This window comes from Fulmarus glacialis, unplaced genomic scaffold (assembly GCF_000690835.1).
Source record: "Fulmarus glacialis isolate BGI_N327 unplaced genomic scaffold, ASM69083v1 scaffold11050, whole genome shotgun sequence".
In the NCBI taxonomy this organism is placed as follows: Eukaryota; Metazoa; Chordata; class Aves; order Procellariiformes; family Procellariidae; genus Fulmarus; species Fulmarus glacialis.
In genome coordinates, this window is record NW_009188419.1 from 19,464 (window position 1) to 41,228 (window position 21,765).

Here is a 21,765-nt window from a genome sequence, read left to right on the forward strand (position 1 = left end):
AGCAACCTGTACGGTAGTAGTGAAGGAGCTGGCAATACAGTCTTCACCACTGTTGGAGTCTGCCTCCTCCATGATACTGAAATATGTTCCCTTTCAGAGGAAATCTCAGCTTCACTTGTACAATGATAAGATGGCTCTAAACCTGCAACACAGATTTCATTTCATTTCAGAGCACACTTGTATTTCATGCACCACTGCAATAACTGTTGCACCTCTTAAAACTAAGTCCCTCATGGTAGTTCTATTTAGTATAGCTTTATACATGGCTCACAGCAGTGTTCAGGAAATATGGATTACTCCAAAGGGAATTAGGTGGAATGAAGGAAAAATACTTTTTTTTTTTTTTTTTTTAATTTCTGCTCCTTAAATAACATTTCCAAGATCATTTTATAATTTAAATTGTGGTGCTGTGTCGTGAGATAAAATAGTTAACATTTTTAATGTATGACTTAACATTTTTTTGATTCTTTTTTACTTCCATAGTAGACCAAGTCATAACAGCTACATTTTAAACAGTTTTAAATACAAATGGATTCAGTGTCATTGCTAAGTCCATAATAAAAATTATTTTAATGGTCCAAGGAGGTAAACAGACTATTTGATTTAGTCAAAAGAACACAAATGTTCCACAGTAAGCTATTCTATATGTGTTGTGTGGATCTTTCCAATTTGGCATGCCCTCCTTATACTGTGTCCAGCACTTTGGATTAATAAATCCCACTTCACAGAAGTTAAAATAATATTGATATCCTGTCAGCTGGGGCTGACCAGTGGTTACGTTTTCCACAGGGTAATGCATTTGCAAGGACGTCAATCTCATTCCGCTGTGTGGTCCTCTTCGATGGACACTTTTCCACAATGGTAATAACAAGGCACATTCTTATGCTTTCTGTGGGTCAGTGTCCTTGGCAGGTCTTGCAGCACATCTGCCTGAAGTATGCTCGACTGCAGAACTTGAACTTCAGCACCAGTGGGCAATATGCCACTTTATTCACATCTTTGCACTCTAATAATTAAGAGAATTAAAGAGGAAAAATCAGAAATAAAAATTAAAGTACAAAGAAAATTTTACATTTAACATGCTGCTTCTCAATCTATCCACCTTGCCCTCTTTGTTAACTACTCTTTCTAGTCCCGCCTAGTGCACACAATATATTTTAAAAAGCCATAAAAATGTTTGCAGGGCTTCTCTCCCAGACATTTAGAAATGTGCCCACTTTGTCTTGGAAGAATTATCATTTATTGGGATAAATGATCACTTTACACAGCTAGAAAATGTAAGTCATTTTTCTTACAATACTTTTATAGCTTCTTTCTCAGGAGTTATTTTATCCATCCATGAGAGGTTATCCAAAACCTAACACGATTTGCGCTATTTGGTACCATGCCTCCGCATTTATAAGAATCCTTGAAATAGAATGTGCATTGCAGCAAACAGGGATGGAGAAAACAACAAGTGTTATGAATAAAGGCACCAACAGTGTGAGCTCAGTGACTAGACTGAATGGTGGATTATACTTTAGGCTTGGTTCCACACATCCACAATTTCCTTTATGCAGGAGGAAAAGCCATTTTTATGCCTGTGATAGACATGTAAGAGCTTTTTTTCATAGTTTTGTCTTCCCTATATGCTGAGCTTACTGCCTCAGCAGCCCTTGTCATACTGGCACGTAACTCTCCCAGGAAGGGAGAACGAGCTCAAACACGCAGAGAAAGGATTCCTTCTTTTCCATACCACACAGGTTGTATCTAATGTGACTTGTAGGGGTACATTACAGGAGCACACTACAGGAATATGCTGTGGTTCTCCTCTGGCTCAATTTCCTTTCTGCAGAAAGAAGGTGGGAATAGGGAATGGAATAGTTTGGTCCACACTCAGTTCTTATTGTGATATAGCTGGAGATACAGCTGAATCTGAAAGCTCAGGGGTACACTCAGGTTCTATAGCTCAGATATGGCTGCTGCAGATTTCCTTTGCACTGGAGTGAATATTGCGATAGATGCCTGATAGGGGATTTTTAGTTTAAAACATTTGCACAGTTCCTTCCAGACTGATACTAAGATAGGACTTTGGCAAGGAGCTTTGCCTCACATGTAGGAAGATGGAAGAGATGTATTTGAAGAAAAAGTAAAACACACAAGTTTGAATTACAAAAATTAAGTGATGGGAAGAATGAAGTTAGATTAATTTCTCAGAAAATTATTTGTCTCAAAAGAATGCTGCAAGTTTTTACTCTTTTAAGGTTGTATTTCAAACTGGCTTCTTCCTACAATCTTTCTCAAATTACAACAGCTATAAAGAAAATGTGAACAAAAAGGAGATGAAGTAGCAGTACTTTGACCATTATTGTATTTTGTATTGGTTTGATATCTAGAAGTGAAGACTGGAGGCCAGGACACTGTTGCTCCAAGGCCTGACAGAACAACAGTCCTTGACTGCAAGATGTCTGTAAGCCAAATATGAAAGAGACAATAGACACACCAAACAGGTAAGAAAAAAAAATGTACAAGTGAAACAAACACAATCAGCACGTACAATCATTCAGCTACTCCCATTTGTCTTCCTTCTACATACAATCTCCTAGTACATTATTTTTTCTCTGGAACAGGTAGTTATGGACAGTGTGTTCACACTGCAAGCATACTGTAGTAACAAGTTAAATGGAGATAAGAATTTTCAGTATTTGAACCTAGGAAAGCATTAGTGAGGCTGAACTTCAGGGTCTGTACTGAACAGTATTTCTGATAATGGCAATGTGCATGCTTTTAGCTAGATAAGTAGAGGTCATGAAATGATTTAAACTGTCATTTCATTAACACAGGTATAGTGCTTTTATTGTAATTTTTTTACTCCACCTACCTCATGTTTTATGTACTACTTTTCTGATTTTTTAATTCTCAATTTGGAAACAGAGTTGGATGGCAGGAGAAAAGACATTGGGGGTAGCTGGTTGAAACAGACATATTTCTCTATCAGCAACCACACATGGTCACTGTGTTTCACTGAGTTTCAAAAACTCTTCCCAAAAGAGGTCAAATATTTTCCAGAAATAGTTCAGGTCCTTGTGTTTATGAAGACTGGGAATATAGGAGAGACAGATGGTGAATTATAAATGAAGTGAGGAATAAAAAGGTTTACTTGATCTTGAGCGATGTAAAAAATTCACTCAATCCCAAAAATAACCCTCATGCACATTGTATTTACTTAAATACGGGTAAAGCCACTAACTGCATTTTTGCTAAAAGTAGGATTTGAAATTATCCTATTTCATGTTTCTTTAAATTATTCTTCCTCTTGACTAAAACTGGACCCTGCTCAGCCAATGCCATTTGGACAGCAGTGAGACAGTATTCTGGAAGTTGCCCACAACTTCTGCTTTAAAAATCAGTTTTGAAATAGATATGGTGGCTGATGAAGTAGCCTATTCTTCATAGGACTGTGGTTGAATGGAAGAGGTTTAGCAGAGCCCTTTTTGTTCCTAGTAACTACTGTTAATAAGTTTCAGTAAGCTACATGTATTAAACTCTCCCTTCCTGAACTTTGTCGCTAGATCAGACAATATTACAATATTAAGTATCATGTTACAGTAATAAAATCACAGAATGCTACTATGCCTTCAGCTAAAGAGACTGCAAAGACATATCACACAAAATACAAGGAAAACTGAAATGATATAAAAATAGATAAAATAGTTTTTCAGGAAAAGTTCAGATGGCCTTTAGCAGTCTAGATTCAGCAGACATATATATACTTAAGAGCAAAAAATAATTCTGAATACATTTCAAATCGTGTGGTACATGCTGCCTGTAGTTCACTTCCAGCAGCAAATGCAATGTTACCTTATCAGTGGCAGTACATCAAAATCCCATCTACAATATCCTAAATCACCAATGAAGAGTTTAAAGAAAACAAAGAGCTAAAGCAGTGTAAAATGTAACAAGATATATCACAACTTTCTTTTAATGTTTCTGTATCCCCAAAATTTTGACTCGTTTTACGTAAACAACCCGTACTTTCCCCAGGAAAGTGCTTCCAAGCTTTACCAACGTGATCATTATACTCCAGAGTGTCTCAAGCTTCCTCAAAAACATGTATGTTCTTATCTTGGGTTAGCAAAATTAAATTGTCCAGAAATGGCTGAATGGGTTCTGTAGGCTGCAAGTTCTGGAGTTTGGCAAGTGAAGGGAATCAGGAGGTTTGCTGGGGTTTGACGCAGGAAGGGAATCCCCTCAGCTAGTCTGACCCTGCTGCAAACCAACGACCTGTTGCTGAAGTTGCTTTTGCCCTGCAGTGGGGCCCAAAGCACGAGGCAGTGCTGCTAGGCGCCATGCGGACAAAGTCTCCACGAGCGAGCAGATATGCTCTGCTACGCACATGCACTCCCAAGGGACAGAACCCTCCCTCAGAGAGACCCGACTCCTTCCCTGAAACCCAAATACTGATACGCAGTTCACATCCCACTGCACCCGGAGAGAGACAGAAGTGAGTGCACAGGCACAGTATGCCCCTCTCACAAATACATTCACAAGCAAATACCAGAACTCAAATATTTCTTTCTCAGAAAGTAGTATCTTTCCAAAAACAGTTGTGCTCTTTAGGATTAATTAGTTCTTGAAATCTTACAAGCTTTCCATCATCTCTAGTATGCTGAAAAAGGTATGCCTCTCTGTTTAAAGGCTAACGCTTTACTAACACAAGAGATGTCACCTCCTTTTGTGTCTGAGGACTTTTTTAAGGCAGAAAATGTGCAATACATGCACATTACTCTGCAAACCCTCAGTTTGTCCTTCTTGTAATGAAAAAATACCTTGAAGACAAAATTTTTGTCTAGTTTTGGGATAGGGCACCCTTAGCATTTCATGGATTGCTGCAAGATTCTTCTGAAAGGATGTAGGTATTTTTCAGTGTTAAATGAACTTTGAGATTACATTGACTTTTGAGCCATTTGAGCCACTTAATCACTTACAAATAATCAGTGGTTTCCAGTAAATACCTTCAATGTAAGTATAAACATAGGCAAAAATGGGATGCTAAGTAGCAACGTGTTGGGAACTGTATCTGCTGGAAGAGATTGTGCTGTATTTTTTTCCCGTTGATTCTTCCTAACTGCGCTAATGAGGCTACATGGCTGTCAGTAAGGAGCTGGCTCACGCCTGGCGCATTCAGAGTACAGGCCAAAGAGCTGAAGTCCATCTGGAATACTATGTAAGTGATTTTCAACATTTTCTATTTGTGGATCCCAAAAATTTTCCAGTGAAGGTGTAGGTCCCTGAAAAACACTATTACCAACATGTTTACTTTTCATAGTTACCCTGCACAGTTCCACTGCTACCCAATGTACATAGATCACACACAGAAAACCCCTGATAGTATTCATCTATAGGAGATTAGCATATTTTCCTGAAAATATTGAAGCATTACTAATGTAATGACTATAAGTAACAATACAACCTTGTCATCCTGAAATTAAGAGAAGACTGGGACTAAATCATGCCCACTTACAAGTACTTTATTACCTTCCTCACTTTGGAAAAAGTCAACATCTGTGTTTGGAAATAAAATATCATTTAGCCTTTGAGCTTTAAAGGGCATAAAGTTTCCTAGATTGATAATCATCATGTAAAGATTACTTGAGAGCACTAAACATAAAAATGGGAATTAAAATAACCAAAGAAAATTCTATTATGAAGATGTTTTTCAAATGACAACATGGAATGATAAGCCTCTATTTAAAATTAAAACTTCCAAGCAGTAAATTACGGTGATTATACACCGAATCATCAGTGTATTTCTGGGAAGATTTTAGTATGCTCCTTCTTCATCACAGACATCTTTGACAGACTTTTATGATAACTTTGAATCTATGGTGTGAACCTGGATACAGTAGGTATTGAATGAACACCAAACAGGGCACACTGTGGCATAAATTTGCCTTTTTTTTAAATTTAAAATCAGAGTTATTTGTTCCATATAAATAGAATATTAAACTCTAATGCAGTTGGAGAACCTGTGTAAAAGATATTCCATTATATACTGCATAGAGATTATTTTATTAAAAGGAGCAGTGTTAGTGACATTGTGGTCAAGTACTCGAAACTTAGGGAATATCAAAATTTAGGGAATAACTGTTTTAAAAGAACTACTACTGCTGTGCAATCTTTCTTGATTTTTGGACATGTGTGTTTTGGTAATTTTTCATTCCTTTTCCCCTTCCACACAAAATAAAATATAGAGTAGAGTGGTGAGCAACTACCCTAAATTTTTACAATCAATGAGGAAAGTTTTTTTTTTTTACTGCCTAGCACTCCAATTCTACTTTGAAGACAGCATTTCCGCAAATGTTGGCATGGACAATTTATGAGTTCAGATCTGGAACCACTATTATCTAATATATCCTCTAGCAGAAATATGTTATGATGAACTAGTTAATAGTCTGATTAAATTAGACTGTATCATGTAAAAAATACTGTAATTATTTCAAACAGACATTATAAATTCAAGAAATGAAAAATTAATTAGAAGCTGACAAGTAAGTCAAAGTATAAGAACAGGCTTGTAGCACCATGTAGCATTAAATCAGTGGTCCCAGTCTTTCAATTAACATGTAATTAACTATTTTTGCCACTATATTGTTATGTTAACCACTGATGGAGCTGGTAGAAGGTCAGTGGATGAGAAGTATATCATGTTCCCTCTGCTATTATGGACATTTCCATTGAACCAATAAAGAGACTGGAAAATTAATGACACAAAACAATAGTATTTTGTCCATGACTTAGGCTATATATTTTTAAGAGTGTTTTTTTTAAACAAAGAACCTGTATTTAGGTTTTTATTGACTTCACCTTTGAACTACAATGACTAATTAGAAAATAATTATAAAAAATTCATTCACAGTCTGAGAAATGATGTCATGTAGACTTCTACTAATAAATTAATGCAGTAATACTGACCATGTCACTTTACTCTTTCCAGAATAATTATATTAAGATGGCAAACTTACCTTCTGTGTTGGAAATGGGAGTACTGTCACATTTACTTTCACACTGCTGCATTGATGGAGGTCTAAGTGTTTCTGGACACTCGCTGGATGCTTGTCCGGTGTATGAGAGGCACTGTACTGTTCTCATCTGTTGCCCAAGACCACACTGTGCAGAACACTAAAAATAAGAAAGATAAAAAAGTAAAACAATTTGGATCCAATTTTTAAATATAAAACAAGATAACAGGAAAGCAATCAGGAATAGTACACATGCACAAATTTTAAAGACGACAGGTGTCTGAAGAGATTTGGTTAATACAGAAAATAATTTTCATAAAATAGTTTAGAATTTTTCTTTTTTGACACTATATGCGAGCACTTGTCTTTCAAAGAAAATAAAACACAATGCAATGTTGGCTCCCTGAACAGTTCAGATCTGAGGTATAAGAATATAATTTACACTACTTCATATACCATGTCTGAGTTTAAGTGCATGTTTTCAAGAGAGAAATAATCACTTTAGAATAAAGAAGAAAAACAAGGAGAACAAAAATTCAAATCTCCTAGAGGACATTTTTTTAAGGAAAGAGGAAACTATCTTTCAGCTTTGCTGTCTCAAAACATTTTTTAATTTCTGTAACTAAGCAGAGGTATTAGTACAATATCAATTTAAGATAAACGCGCATCTGAACAACTACTATAAAAGCTAAGCTGATTCGACTGTAATACCACAAATGATTGTCCCCTGGTTAGTTAAGCTAAAGTGTTTTATTTTCCTTAGTGGCAAACGACTCAGCAAACTTAGAAACTGAAACATTATTACTTTAAAAACAGGCCATTGATCACAATTGAGATGCAAAAACATAAAGAAAGAACAAAGTCAGTATAGTATATCGTAATTAGAAACGCTGCATAATGGCAGCACTATTCAGCCTGTCCTGTAACAATTTAGCTCCCTGTCTCATAATTCAGTGTATTTTATGTAAAATTATACAGATCTCAAAGTTTTTTTGGTGGCTATAGATATATATCTTATATAAAATAGCAACTGGCTTTGTATTTCTGTCATGTTTCTCAAGGAAGTTAAATGTGTTTTAAAAATACTACACCTTGTAACGTTGCTGCATCCCAAAATCCCCTTCCAAACAAACTGTAATAAGGACTATTTAATTTTTTAAAAAATGCATACAGAAACTAGATTGCTGTCAGCAAATCCTTTATAGTTCAGCAGACAACTATCATTCAGAATCACATTTCAATCTGAGACAAACAGGGGAGAAGCTTTTGTTTCAATCATGGGAACATCTCTTACCCATTTCCAGCAACATCTTATCCTTAGAAGGTGCTAATGCGTAGGAGATTAACAGCAATAAATACATATATGAACCATCTTACCTGTCCCCAGTCTCCAGTAACCCAGCGAGGAGGAGGACACCGGCCTAAACTACAGCGGATGCGGACTGGCGGCTTGCTTTCCTCTTGGCATTGAGCAGCTGGAAAAGTTTTTAAAAGATCGCTGCTTTTGCACAGAACAATTCGGTGTTTGAATCCTGGGCCGCACTTCGGTGTGCACTGAAAAAATATTGATATAAATAAATAATGAAAATCTCATTAAAAAGCTGGTAGAAGTGTCAGAAATGTTATTATGGAAAACAGGAGAATATATTCATGGTCTTACAATTAAACTATAATCACCATTTTCCCAAGAGGATAATGATAATTTTAAAATGTTTAGAAACACAAACAAGTTGACTGATGATTGCTTTATTAAGGTCAAGTTTTGTAAGTTTTAAATTGATAAAAGTAGATTTCCTTTGCTATTTATATTTAGGCTATGGTGTTACTTTTTGGTATTTACTTTTATATATAAGAGCCTTGAAGTTAGGTTTAAGAAAAGCACTTAGCAAAGTAGAAAGGTCTGCCACAGGTAGCACTGTTACGAAACGAATTTGAATGTGCATTTCAGAAATTAGAACCCTCTGTTCTTAATATAACCTTAGTACAGTCTTTCGCCACCTCACTTACAGACTACTGAGCTACAATGAACACTTTTTTTCCTCAATAAACATATGGGAAGATAAATGCTTTACTGGACTCCATAGAAACCAGACTATTCAGATAGAAATACTGTGCCCTCTCCTACAATGTATGCTTTTCTCTCCTTTCCTAATTAGATTTTAATTCTGTTTTCACACAGTTCTTGTTTTTCCTCCTTTTATCACTACTCTGCTCATTTCTAACAGCAAGCAGATAATAAAACAGTAATTTGAAAAGAAGCAGGTCTGATGACCTCTGCTTTTCCTCCTCTTTCTTCATCTGTCCCCCCTCTTTCTCCTTCCTTTTTGCTACTGACTATTAACTGTCATTTACATTAGCACAACTGCAGAATGGGGAATAGAGAAGTGCTAACAAAATTAAAACTCAAAAACCTCCCTAAATCAGTCCCTCTTTAATATCTGACCAGGAGATCTTGCAAGCACAGTTTTAGAATTCTCTATGGGCATGTTAACCCTTACCCCATAAGCATATCTGCAGTATTTGGACCAGAATCAGTTTCTGATAGCATAAACCTTACATACAGATCATGCTAAACCTGTCAAGAGTAGAACTGCCTTTCATAAGAAAGCAGCTGTAGGGACAAAACATTATCTGGGAAATAATACTATGTGGAACTGAAGGTCGCACACCAAAGGCCTTCTACACATCCAAAACAAGTCAGTGTATTACTGGGGAAAAAAGAAAAACCCCTAAGATTCATTTTCAAAAAAATTACTACAGTGATCCAAACTTTACTGTTTTATGCCTAACCCTGAACTATCTCTGCATAACTTAAAGAAATTTTAAAACAGTTCCACAGTGCTATGTAAGGTATCGATATTCCCAGTATATATATACCTCAAAACAAGATCTTTAAGAAAATTTCTCAGTGGGAGCCACCTAAACTAGTCAATACAGAAGGGACAGGTTTATCCTAAATATTATCTCTGCTTAGATTTAGATTCTTAAACTGGACTGCAAAGAGATGGGTCCTGCATTTGGAGTTTATTATCCAGAACTGGGTATATAATCACTTTCCTTAAAATTTAACCGTTCCTTAAAATTTAACCTTTCCATTCCTATCCTATTCTATCCTTTCCTATCAAGGTACTGCCTCTTTATCTACAGTAGTTCAGCATTTAGAATTCTGATACAGAATAGCCAGGTTCAATCGTCCTCATATTGAAGGGGCTTTAACCCCAAATCTTGTGTAGCCTAAGTACCTGCCTACTAGAAAACTAGGGGAAGGAGGGAAGTAAGAGAAGAAAGATCTCAATCTCTCTGGCTGAACTGCAAAAAGAGTATTAATGCTAAATAGAGACCAAAAAAGAATGACAACGAATATGTGAGGTCTTCAGCATCATGATCATGACTCCTCAGTTCTGGTCCAAATTCCATGGAATGTTGCATGTACTTTCTCCCACAAATATTTCATGTAAAATGCATGACATTTAAGCAGGAACCAGAAGCAAGTGCCCCTTCCTAGCTGAGTGCTTAAAAATGACTTGCACTCAACCTTTTCTTCTCAGTGACTAAGCATTCTGTCAAAAACAAACAGAAAAGAGATTAAGTTGAAAGGACCTTGTCAAAAATGTCAAAACCCAATGTGCCTATGCTGTTTCATAATCTCTAAAATGTGTTAGCAAATAAGCAAGAGTTTGAGGATCAAAATTTGAGTTTAGGTGCGTCCATTTTCTAGTCCTGCTTGAAGACACGTTCTTTTATCTATGTCTAAGCCACTAAATAAGACGGACTACACCCTGTCCCCAGAAATGAAAGTGAAGTAAGGAAATAGGTTGCCTACAACAATACTGAATGACCAAAAATAGAAAGCATCAATAGAATTCAACAAAGAATGTATGTCTCCAAAGCAAATACAAGACAAAATACCCAGACAAACAAAAACAGGAAGAAATGTCTTCCATTATTAAATGCTTCTAGAATTTTTGACTCACTCAGTGGAAGTCATGACTAACGGTAATATGAATGCAAAGTAAGTGTGCTTGTCTGGTAAAGCTCTTCCCAAGAAATCCTTAGATTATTTTCTGCCAGTTTATTTTACTATCTGGAAAAATAGAAAAGAAGTAATTTACAGTGGACAGAATAATTTCAGTCAAAGCTCAACTATCGCAAAGCGTGAAAAATTTTATGGCAAAACTGACGTTACCCAAGAATGACTACATTCCACTGGGCAAGATACTGTTAGCTTTAATTACTATTTGATAAAAGCACTTTTACATTCTCCTAAGGACTTAATTTAATCTCTATGTTTACAAAATGTTTTTGTTTCTCTGACCATAAAGATACAGAATTTCTTATTAATATCATTGAAGACTAAAAAAATGTGTAACTATATTGATGCTCAACAAGTGCCTTAGCATATGAGAGTTCTATAATTGTTTAATTTGTATCACATATTGCTAGTTTTGATTATGAAAATAAAACTTTAGAACTTGCATTCCAGAGAAAAGTAGCAAGGTTTGCCATTGGTTTCAGTGGAAGCAGTATTCAACTCTTCACTTTTTGAGTTCACTCGTTTTCATTTTTCATGCTTCTGTCAGAAAATCATATAAATACGTATGTATAAATGTTTGTATGTATATACTATAGGGATTTTAATACATTCTATTTCTGGGAACCCTGAACAGAAAAAAAAAGCTATTTGAGAATCTCAGTATATTCAAATGGTGTCATCAGTCAAGACAGTTTGCCAAGCTACAGCAAGCAGAATTCATACCAGAAAGAAGTCGGCACTTTTTCACAATCCTGATTAAATACCATCACAACCAGAATCTCAGCAGAGCTTGAATCTTTACATTAGAATGATTTTATTCAAAATTCTAACATGCTCCTGCTGTATAAAAGGCTGGATATGAAGGCCTTGAAAAGTTGTTCAAGCTTCCTATGAGGGTGGCAATGTTGATAGCTCTAAGGATGATGTATTAGTGAGCAATGTCCCGAGGAGGTAGTTAAAGGGCAATAGTATATAGGCGACATATACCTATGGCTCTGTAACTTGTCATATGGATACTATTATTTGTTAGTACTGAGATGATGCCTATATACTCCAATTGGAAATAAAGTACTGTGATAATGGATGCAAAGAGCTTACAAACTATCAATGCCACAGATGTGGTATGATAGAGTCTTCAACTGAACATCCCCTCCCACTTATCCATTCTTTCCTTCTCACTCCTTTCCTTGCTGCTCTAGGTCAGATTCATTTTCAAAGGGCTGGAATACACCTTTTCAGGTAGGGACAAGGACTATTTAATACCTTTTCTGCCTTGATTTTGATGCCCTACTTCTTGTGTGAAATGCTGGCTAACAGTGGGGTAAAAAAATATTGTTCTGCATGTAGAACGACACACACTTTAAGATTCACTGTGCCATTTCTAGGTTTCTTGAGGTCCTGATCTACACTGAGAAAAGCTGCTGAAAGAAACCACTTTTCTACAGGTTTCAGGGTATAAAGCTACAGCTTTTTATACAACTGATTCAAAAAAATACCTGTTATCTTAAACTGAATAAACTAGAGACAGATTGAGGTACAGTCTGGGAATGACTTATCTGTTTTACGATAGTGGAATATTAACAAAACCTGGTACAAATAACAGGAGACTCAGAATATAAGCAAAAGCATCTGTCTGATAAATTAATGAGAACAAAAAAATTTCAGAAGTTCACATTATATTTTAGAAGATTTTTCTTTGATGTAAAAGCTCACTTAAATTGCATTTCATTCATAATTCCTTACAGAACAAAACCAGTTGAACAGTACAGCAAAATGACACCTTTTTCTTTTGTTCAAAGAAAAATAATGTGTATAATAATAATAATAATAAAAGCTTGAGCAGAGGGGATTGGACAAGATGACCTCCAGAGGTCCCTTCCACCCTCAACCATTCTGTGATTTAGTGAATTATATTACCTGTATTAACAAATTATGGTAACAGCTGTTCTGTACCACTGCTGCGAGTGCTCATAGTGCTGCTAGTAGGCTTCCTTCTTTATGCTTTGAATTTCCAGAAACTGTAACAACTTTTGGAGCTAAAAGTATCTGCATAGAAGAGATCTGTGCAACGACAGGCATATCAACCTTTTTTATAGTATCCAGAGATTTATCACTCACTTTGAATGAAAGACTGTTTAAAGGCAAGCAAGTACACAGACAATGGGATACAATGAATCATGGGTGTATCATTGGTAAATCTCTCCAGTTTATTCTAATAGAGTCTCCTTTCGTTTTTTTAGACAAAAGAAGTGCAACAGCCCTAACCTACCTGGGCTTCAGTAAAGTATTTGAAAGGGGAATGACAACTGGGTAAAGTTTAGGATTTCAGAGATGTTACCGGCAAAGACTTTCTAGGATCAGTCATAGGACTGACCTGATTCATATTTCTTTTCAGTCTACTTCATACAAAAGTAGTTTCAGTTGTTCAGTGTTTCTGAAATTATTGAAACTAGCAGACAGCACAGGTAACTAACTGACCTTGATGCTACAGAGGTATGCTCTACAGAAAGAGCTGGACAACCAGGAAGACACTAATAATTGAAAGGAAGTGAATTTTGGCAGATTGACATGCAAGAGCACGCATTTCAAGAAAAAAGAAAAAAAAAAAAACAACCAACCAAGAAATGAAAAAAGGAGGATAAAGATCTGGATATATTAAGAGAGTGTAAGATGACTTTACGTAATCAATGTGTGATAGCTGTGGAACAGAAGAAGCTTATTTAGGGTCTACTGATACACTGTAGGTTATGGGTATTTTCAGTAGAGGCAGGAAACAAAAGAATGAGGCATATGTGAAACCTCCTCAGGGATAATAAATACTTTTAACTCGAGCTATCCATTCCCAAAAAGACGACTTCAAACTGAAACATGAAAGCAGAATGTGATCAAGATTTATTCATTTCTGATGAACAATAGCTGGAAAGGAAGATAGGAACAATAGCTGTTTCAGGTAACAAAAGCAAACAGGCATAAACTGGAATGGACCTAGAACATTAGAACACTTCCTGCAATTCAAAGATTGAAGTTCTGGAATAGTTCTCCAAGAAGCAGTGGGACAAACCACCAAATTAACTCATTTTAAAACATAGTTTAATCAATTTATGAAAGCAATTATATAATACGGCTGCATTTGACAGCAAGGACACAGACATGGAAATTCAGGAAATCCTAACTCGTAAGTACTCCAAAGGGTACTTTGAGATAAAAAATGGGGTGAGATGGGAGTCCCGGAGAGCAAGGATCTGAAAAAGTATACAGACATTTTTGCACTCTGATATGCCTATGATGCAGTCCCATTCAAATGTATCTGCCTTTCCTTTCAGCTGCACTGGTTCCCATTCTTCAAATTTAATACTTCAATCAGAACAAGGTATAGTATAAACTTGGCTTATAATATAACAGATACTTAATGAAAGATGTTCTTTCTTTAATAAAGAGAGTATCAACTTTCATGCCTCTGGAGGCATGTTGCTAAGAAAGGTGATGCTTTAATCAGCATGGTTACTTCAGAAAAAAAAAAAAAGCAGTTTATTCTGGCTTCTGATATTGTAAACCCACTATCTCTACTATCCAGCTACTTGCCTGTTCAAAAAACAATGGAAATGGAAATTGCTTTTTTCTTTAAGACAATTATCTCATACCAAATGGCTATTCTAGGGTTTTTTTGCTTCATTGGGGTTTTTTTACGACTTTACTATTCTATTTCGTATTTTAGTATTTTCCTACTACGATTAATAAAACAAGGTCATAATTGTTCAAATGTTCAACAAAACAACAGAACTGACAACATAGAAGAAAAGAAAAAAGAAAAAGCTGCTTCAATACTAAATTTATGAGGTTTTGAATTTCTTATTAATCCTTTACTTAGCAAGCAGCAATAGAAAATGTACTAATATTCAGTGATCAGAGCTCTTGTCTCCACCATTACCAATGAGCTAACATAGCAAAATTTCCTTACTTCTGACCAGTCCAAAGTAACCCACTGTGGGGGACAGGACTGATTGTTACAGGGCTCTTTTTCAATAGGCCGGTGCGTTAAACAGTTGGTATTGTCCAGTGTCTCCTCCTCAGAAGGTCCAATCTTTCTGATACAAAGAACTGTTCGTGAACGCATTCCTCCATCACAGGTCTTACTGCATTCTGACCAATCTCCTATAAACCATCTGGATAGAAAAAGTTAGAAGACTCAGTTAATGCATTTCAAAAACAGAGTAGAAATTGCACAAACCCAGAATCCAAATAATTTAAATTACTAAACCTAACTCATTGTTAACAATACATGTATTCATGGTGAAATAAAGTAGAAACTTATGGGTCTTTTTACTGAACATTTTAATTTATGTCTCACTGCAATCATATCTTCCAATAATAATACTACTTTGTATTTTTCTAGAGCAGCAATTTCCAGCCGAGGCTATAGCAGTTAGAAAGGAGTGTTGACCCTGACAAAACTGCAGCTATTTAAGTAGATTTGTACTGGACTTGCCTGAAATTATTTCTCCGAAAGTGGTTTGCAACTGGAAATGTTTGGGAACCACTGCTGTAAGTTACAGCACAAGTTAAAAGCCAAGATGGTTGTCTCTCTAGGTCCATTACAGTAAAATAATTTTATCTCAAAATTGAGCTTTCTGAGAGTTCACATCTGATTATGAAACATTTCTAAACTTTTTTATAAAAGGCTATACTGAAAAGCAAAATATTCTTATTTATTAGAGTAAGTAAAGCTAACACTAGTAAAACATGAATTCATCACATAAAATAATGACCTCAACAAATATTTAAAAAATTTAAAGTACTGCATGACAGCTGCTAGGAGGAACTTCTGAGTGTTTGCGTGTATATAGTAAAAGTCAGGAGTTGTACAGTATATTTAGATTACTTTGTGTTGCTGCAGAGATTAAAGCAGCTGTTAATCTGGCTGTAATGTTCCCCCCCACACCCCCACTGATGAATGGTTAATGCAGCTCAATTGACTGGAAATCTCGAGCACATTTGGTCTTCAATATTTCATATGTTGATTAGATACACTTGCCTGAATCATCCTTGCAAAGGATGAAGGTGAAGTTTAGTATGCTATCACATGTTGCCAACATGCCAAAAATGCCAGGCATGTCAGTCACTGTGGATGTTCCTGGAGGTATGCTTGGAGCTGCGTCATAAGATTTGTCATTTTCTGAAGCCTCTGTCAAAATAAATGTACTGCTGTCCTGTCTTGTGTTACAGAATGTGTAATATATCCTAATATGAACCTAGATCAATGCAGAGATGCAAACAAATATGCCATATTCCGTCATTAATTTCCCAGCAAAAGAGAATTAATTCATGATTCTTCACCACCAAACTTACACTTTTACCACAGTAGGGAGAATTAGAAGCTGCTTTGGAGAGGCTGAAGTGTTAATTTTTAGTGGGCAGTGTGATTTGCTCAAATGCATTCTCAGGTACCTTTATGTTTATACTGTATGACAAGACAGTACTATTCATAATTCATGAGAACTATGACAGTTACCTGTACCATTTCTTGAAATCTGGAACTTTAAGAGTTACTTATTGTAATAACAAACAAAATATTGTGAATAAATACAGTCTTTGCTGCTGCTCAGTGACATCAAATATAATGTAACTGGCATTCAGTTAGAAAGAGTAACATTTTCATAACTTTTGGTATACACCACAAGGAAAGCGGAATTGTGTTAATTAAAAAAGGAAATACTTGGCTTACTCTATGTAAAGAGTAAGTCTTCCTGGGTGATAAATCTTCCAGCCAAAAGGGTCAAACTTCTTTGGGTAACTATCTGTTATTTGAACAGCCTTCTTCCAGACTACTTACAGGATCAGGAATCAAGAACCCTTCCTTAGGAGTTTGGCATTTTGTATTCACCCTGTGAGGAACATCAGAATGGAGGCAGATGTGGGCTGAACTGCTCTGACATATTCAAGCAGATGCTGATTAACACACACTACCCACTTTCTGGATCTTGATGATTTGAGTTTCACCATGTTCATCAATGTCCCTGCTGTACTGGACGGAGAATCCAGAAGTGTCCCGCTTTGTGGGTTGGGGGTTTTTTCTTCGTTTTGTTTTTTAAATAATGTCAGTGCAAAAAATAAAAAAACTAGTTTTGAATAACTATGTAAACACTACTTTTTAAAGTGCTAGTTCGTTAATAGTTAAGCCACACAAAGGAAGAGATAGGGATGTGTTTGGTAAAAAGGAACTGACCAAACATGACCACTTCCCAAGTTCTGCTCTCGGGTACATGGTGTGAGAGTTTAGTTAGTGCACTTATAGCCATGCTAAACAGTGTTATCCAAACAGAATCCAAGTGCACATCCTTGCAGGGTAAACATATATTTACACATAGACTGTGGGGACAATGATTTAGACCTACTTTAGACCTGTTTGTGAGACAGCACATTCACATTCAAACACAATCAAGGTGAGAGCAGTGTAATGGCTTCACTTCTGTTTATGTCAAATGAGTATGGTACATGACACAGGGGGAGTAAGTGTAGAAGACATTGCTCTGCCATCCTGCAACCAGTCACCACACCAGGGAAGCAGCTGATACTCTAGGAAGAAACTGGCTTCATGAAGACCTGTTGGGATTTTAATGCATTACAGTCTTGTCTCATTCCTCCCAGTGTCCTTCATGCTACAATTTTACAGTTTCTAAGAGACATTTAAAAGACACCACAGTATTTCTTTATTGTGCAATATCTACATTTTTTAATCAGCATTAATGATTTTCGTGTCCAATTAGATTTGCTACAGCTATAGCTACAGATTATCACCAAACTTAAACTAACCAGAGCTTGTGAATCAATAAATTGTTGTTTCCACATTTTTTCCACAAGTTTTATTTATCTCAAAACATAAGGAGCTGTTGTGCATATGCTGAAATTATTTTCTACTGCAAAATATTACAACTGTTTCTAAACAGCTTTTGTAGTAAGATTATGCTATGCTATAGGTCCTTGCCAAATTTCATTTTTGAACAAATGAGCTGCTGTGTTTTTAATTATCTTTTCAATATATAGCATACAGCTATCTTTAAAAATAAAACTAAATAGACGTAACCAAGTAGGCACCTAATCCTAAAGGCACACAGCATTACTTTACACCACTGAGTATCCTGGAAAGAAAGATGTTTGACAAAACTATTATCAGTAAATGGTTTGGTCTACTACGCAGTTTCTGTGTTTGCCATTTCTCATGTGAACACTTCAACCCAAAGTTCTACTCTGAGCACTGTTCACCACATCTGACACTTACACCCTAAGGAACTGCTTTGCTAGTATCTTTTTACTTACAATGTTTGAGCTGCTTTGTGTAGTTTAAACACCAATGTTCCTCAGTCAAATCAGGCCTCCTCTAGGTCAAAGTATGTATTTTCCACAACTGATTACAGAGAAACAAGAAACCATAACCAAAAACCAAAACCAAATATCCTGTCTGGTAAGACAGGACCCCAACACTAGATCAGAATTGTATACACATTTGGTCAACAGGATTTATTATAGATTACAAAGACTTTTCTATCTATGCAAAACACATTAGTGACTTACTCAGGTGGGCAAGGCTCAGTGTTGCAGGCTCTTTGGTTTTCTGGAGGCTTACTGTCAGGGTCACAGTAATTGTTTTGTACAATGGAGTTGTCATCCAGCCTTTTACACACCACCTCTTGTTTCTGCACACCTTGGGATGAAATGAAACACCATTAATTAATCATTCTTGCTCATCTACTTGTTGAGTAAAAGTGTATTTCACCTATTGATTATTAATCCTCCCATCCCACTTTAATTGGCTGAATGCTGCAGGGGTGTCAATTCCAATTGACTGAATGCCCCCTGACCACAATAAATCTTTTATTTTCCTTCCATTTTAGGCCACCCCACTGAGAGAGTATTTTAAATTGCTGTTGTTTTCTAAAACAAAGGGAATATATTTATAGATTTACTAACAGATTGTTTTTATTTGTATATTGCACAAAATCCATTTTCCGTCTACCCTCCTCTCCTAGTAAAAGACACTTAAGTTTCCAAAGAAAACATCACCAAATAGAATGTGGTCACACTTCAATGCAGAATTATTGTTTATGTGCTCTGGTTTAAAATAAACCAGCAATACTGGGAAACAGTGTTGCATTTTTATACATGTCATCCTATAAACATTTTCTTCATTAAAATAATACAAGTATTATTCATTCTGAAAGATGCAGTTTGTCTCTCTGAATGCTCATTTTGTCTGGCACTCCCAGCTCCTCTTTCACGGTTAACCATCAACAGGGCAGTTTATAACTGATTATTATTCCCAAAACATAATGACATATCACTGCCAAGGCAACATTATAAAGTAGCGGTTAAGCAGATTTTCTGATTTTTAAAAAACAGGATCTAAAGAAAGGCATTAAAGAACCATTGATATGACAACAGTGCAGCTCAGAATATTGTTGTGAAGAGTAGTACACACAGCCTCCTCCTCTCTTTTTAGAGCAAGCTGTATGGTGTTTGCTAGCATAAAAAGACTGTGGATCTACAATGCACATACAGTTCTTACTGAACATGAGTAGTCATAATACTGAAATAATAGGATTATTTGTATGATAAAGTTGCAAAAAACCCTGAATCCTTCTTAAAAACAGAAGCAATTATTTAACTTCTTCCAAAACGGGAAATGCATACAATTAAATACACATTAAAACATCCTGGCTTCAAATATCTGCCAACTTTACTTTACAGCCCTCTCTTCATTTTAAGACAAGCTTTTTATAGGAGGTAGATGTGCGGTAATAAAATTAATTATATAAATGTGTTTTTCAGACACTAAACATCCCACTAAAAACATGGGATTTCTTTCACCAAGTATCTGTAGTTTCAGTCATTTTAAACAATCTAAACAACTTACCTTGCAATTGCTTGTTTTGTTATTCATTACGGACAAGAATCAAATCTCCTACTTTGGTTCCTAAAATGTAACCTATACAGAGTTCAGGTATTTAATTCCAACAGTGAGTCAAGCGTAGCCTTGAAATGCCTGAAGTTTGGCCCACAAAGCATCCTGCTTGGCTATGAACAGAAGTCTCCCAGTCTATACACAGAGGCATGTGAAATGTCTTCATGACGTTATGTGCGAAGGACATGGGGAAAATGGTAACCTCCTTTTTCATGCGTCTTGAGGATGGCATGTACCCCTCCATGAGGCTGCACATGCAGGAGTAGGTATGATCCCTTCTCACGCTGAGGGGATTTCTAATTCCCATGAGCACACCATAACTTCTGTGACTTAGTGGTTAATTTAGCTAAGGTGGCAAGACTGTCGTTTCTACTCTGTAGATTGTTTCTAGTTTTAATTCCACTACAGTCTGATATAAAATGTCTAAACCATCTTGAGAGCACGGATGAAAATCCACACCTGCCTAGACGAATGTCTTATTTTCTGGTTATAGATTAACCCCCTTTTTTGTCTTTCTGACATGGGCCCCATGAATCTTGAATCCCTGGCTGCACTGTGGCCCAGAATGCTTATTAAAAAAATCTTCCCTTTGGCTACCCTCTTAGACGCCTCAACTTTCTATTGCACACAGTTAAGAGTACTCTTCTGCAGATGTACTCCCAGCTGAAATCTCTTCACTCTGCAACCAGGGAATTGCCATTTAACAGATAACTGTCATGGCATCCTGCAAAATAGCGTATTATCCCTCACGTAAAAACAGAGCCTTGTTAATTCAAATACTCTCAGGAAAACCCAGCAGTTCGGATCCTAAGCACACAAAAATGTTCCATGTGTCCTCAACTCTAATTTCATGTTCCTGACAAGCAGGAGAGGAATTAGATTCATCACTCAACATACTGTTTCTTATGGGATGCCTGTTTAGCACGTGAGGACCCTATCAACCCTCAAAATCACTTGCCTCCTCACCTCACCTCAAAATCATTAACCATGTTGAGACCAAAGATGCCTAATGCTGGAGTCTTCACTCTACTGCAGTATCTAAATCCAGAGCCCGGAGCTTTGTTGCTGGGATATCTCCTTTTTGATTACAGCTATACATAACCTTCACAAAGTAGGCACTTTAAATCAGGTTGTAAATCATTTCACACATGTCTGGCATCTCAGGTTGTCCATAAAGATCACAATCATTTTAAAGTAAGCTTTATTTATGAAAAAGGTACTGATTAATATGAGACGTATGTCCTACAGGTGAGCCAGGTAAACCAATCAGCTTCTTCCATTAACTCGTCTTTCTACATGTATCTGGATGCCGCATTAGACAATGGTAGGTACCACTAAACGGCGCAGAAGGCTGCCAGACTGTTTTCCAAGTGTATCCTACATACACAAATCTACATGAAGCTAAAAAGAAAATACCATTTTTGAACAGTATTCAACCTCCATTTTTTTTCTAATTTTCAATTTATGTCTTTACATGTTGGAAAAGAATCATTTTGCTAGATAGTTAGGTGCAGCTGGAATTGAGCAACAACTCAAATCATTAGCATGGGGGACCCTCAAGGGCCTGACGTACATGCCTCCACAGCTATTGGCTGATTGTGTTAACATACAAATGCTCTCTTTCAGATATTCATCCATCAGGTATCGAAGATTTCAGAGCTTCACATAAAGACGTTCCATTTATAGCATTCTCAGCACCTAGTATTTCAACTACATGAAATGATATAATGCTGAAAGTCAGTGAGATCTTGCACTATAAGGGCAATTAAATAACC

The 21,765-nt window shown here is 36.3% G+C and overlaps 1 protein-coding gene across 1 annotated transcript in view; it reads right to left on the bottom strand.

The window, feature by feature from the left end:
* Positions 1–349: 349 nt before the first annotated feature.
* LOC104077373 (A disintegrin and metalloproteinase with thrombospondin motifs 6) overlaps positions 350–21,765 on the bottom strand; it is a gene marked incomplete at its 5' end in the record, with an annotated part of 52,216 nt that continues 30,800 nt past the window's right edge. The window contains 5 exons of the mRNA XM_009578585.1: positions 350–1,006; positions 7,005–7,161; positions 8,379–8,555; positions 14,993–15,197; positions 18,604–18,733. Coding sequence (XP_009576880.1) covers positions 897–1,006; positions 7,005–7,161; positions 8,379–8,555; positions 14,993–15,197; positions 18,604–18,733 — 779 coding nt within the window. The remainder of the gene's footprint in view (positions 1,007–7,004; positions 7,162–8,378; positions 8,556–14,992; positions 15,198–18,603; positions 18,734–21,765) is intronic.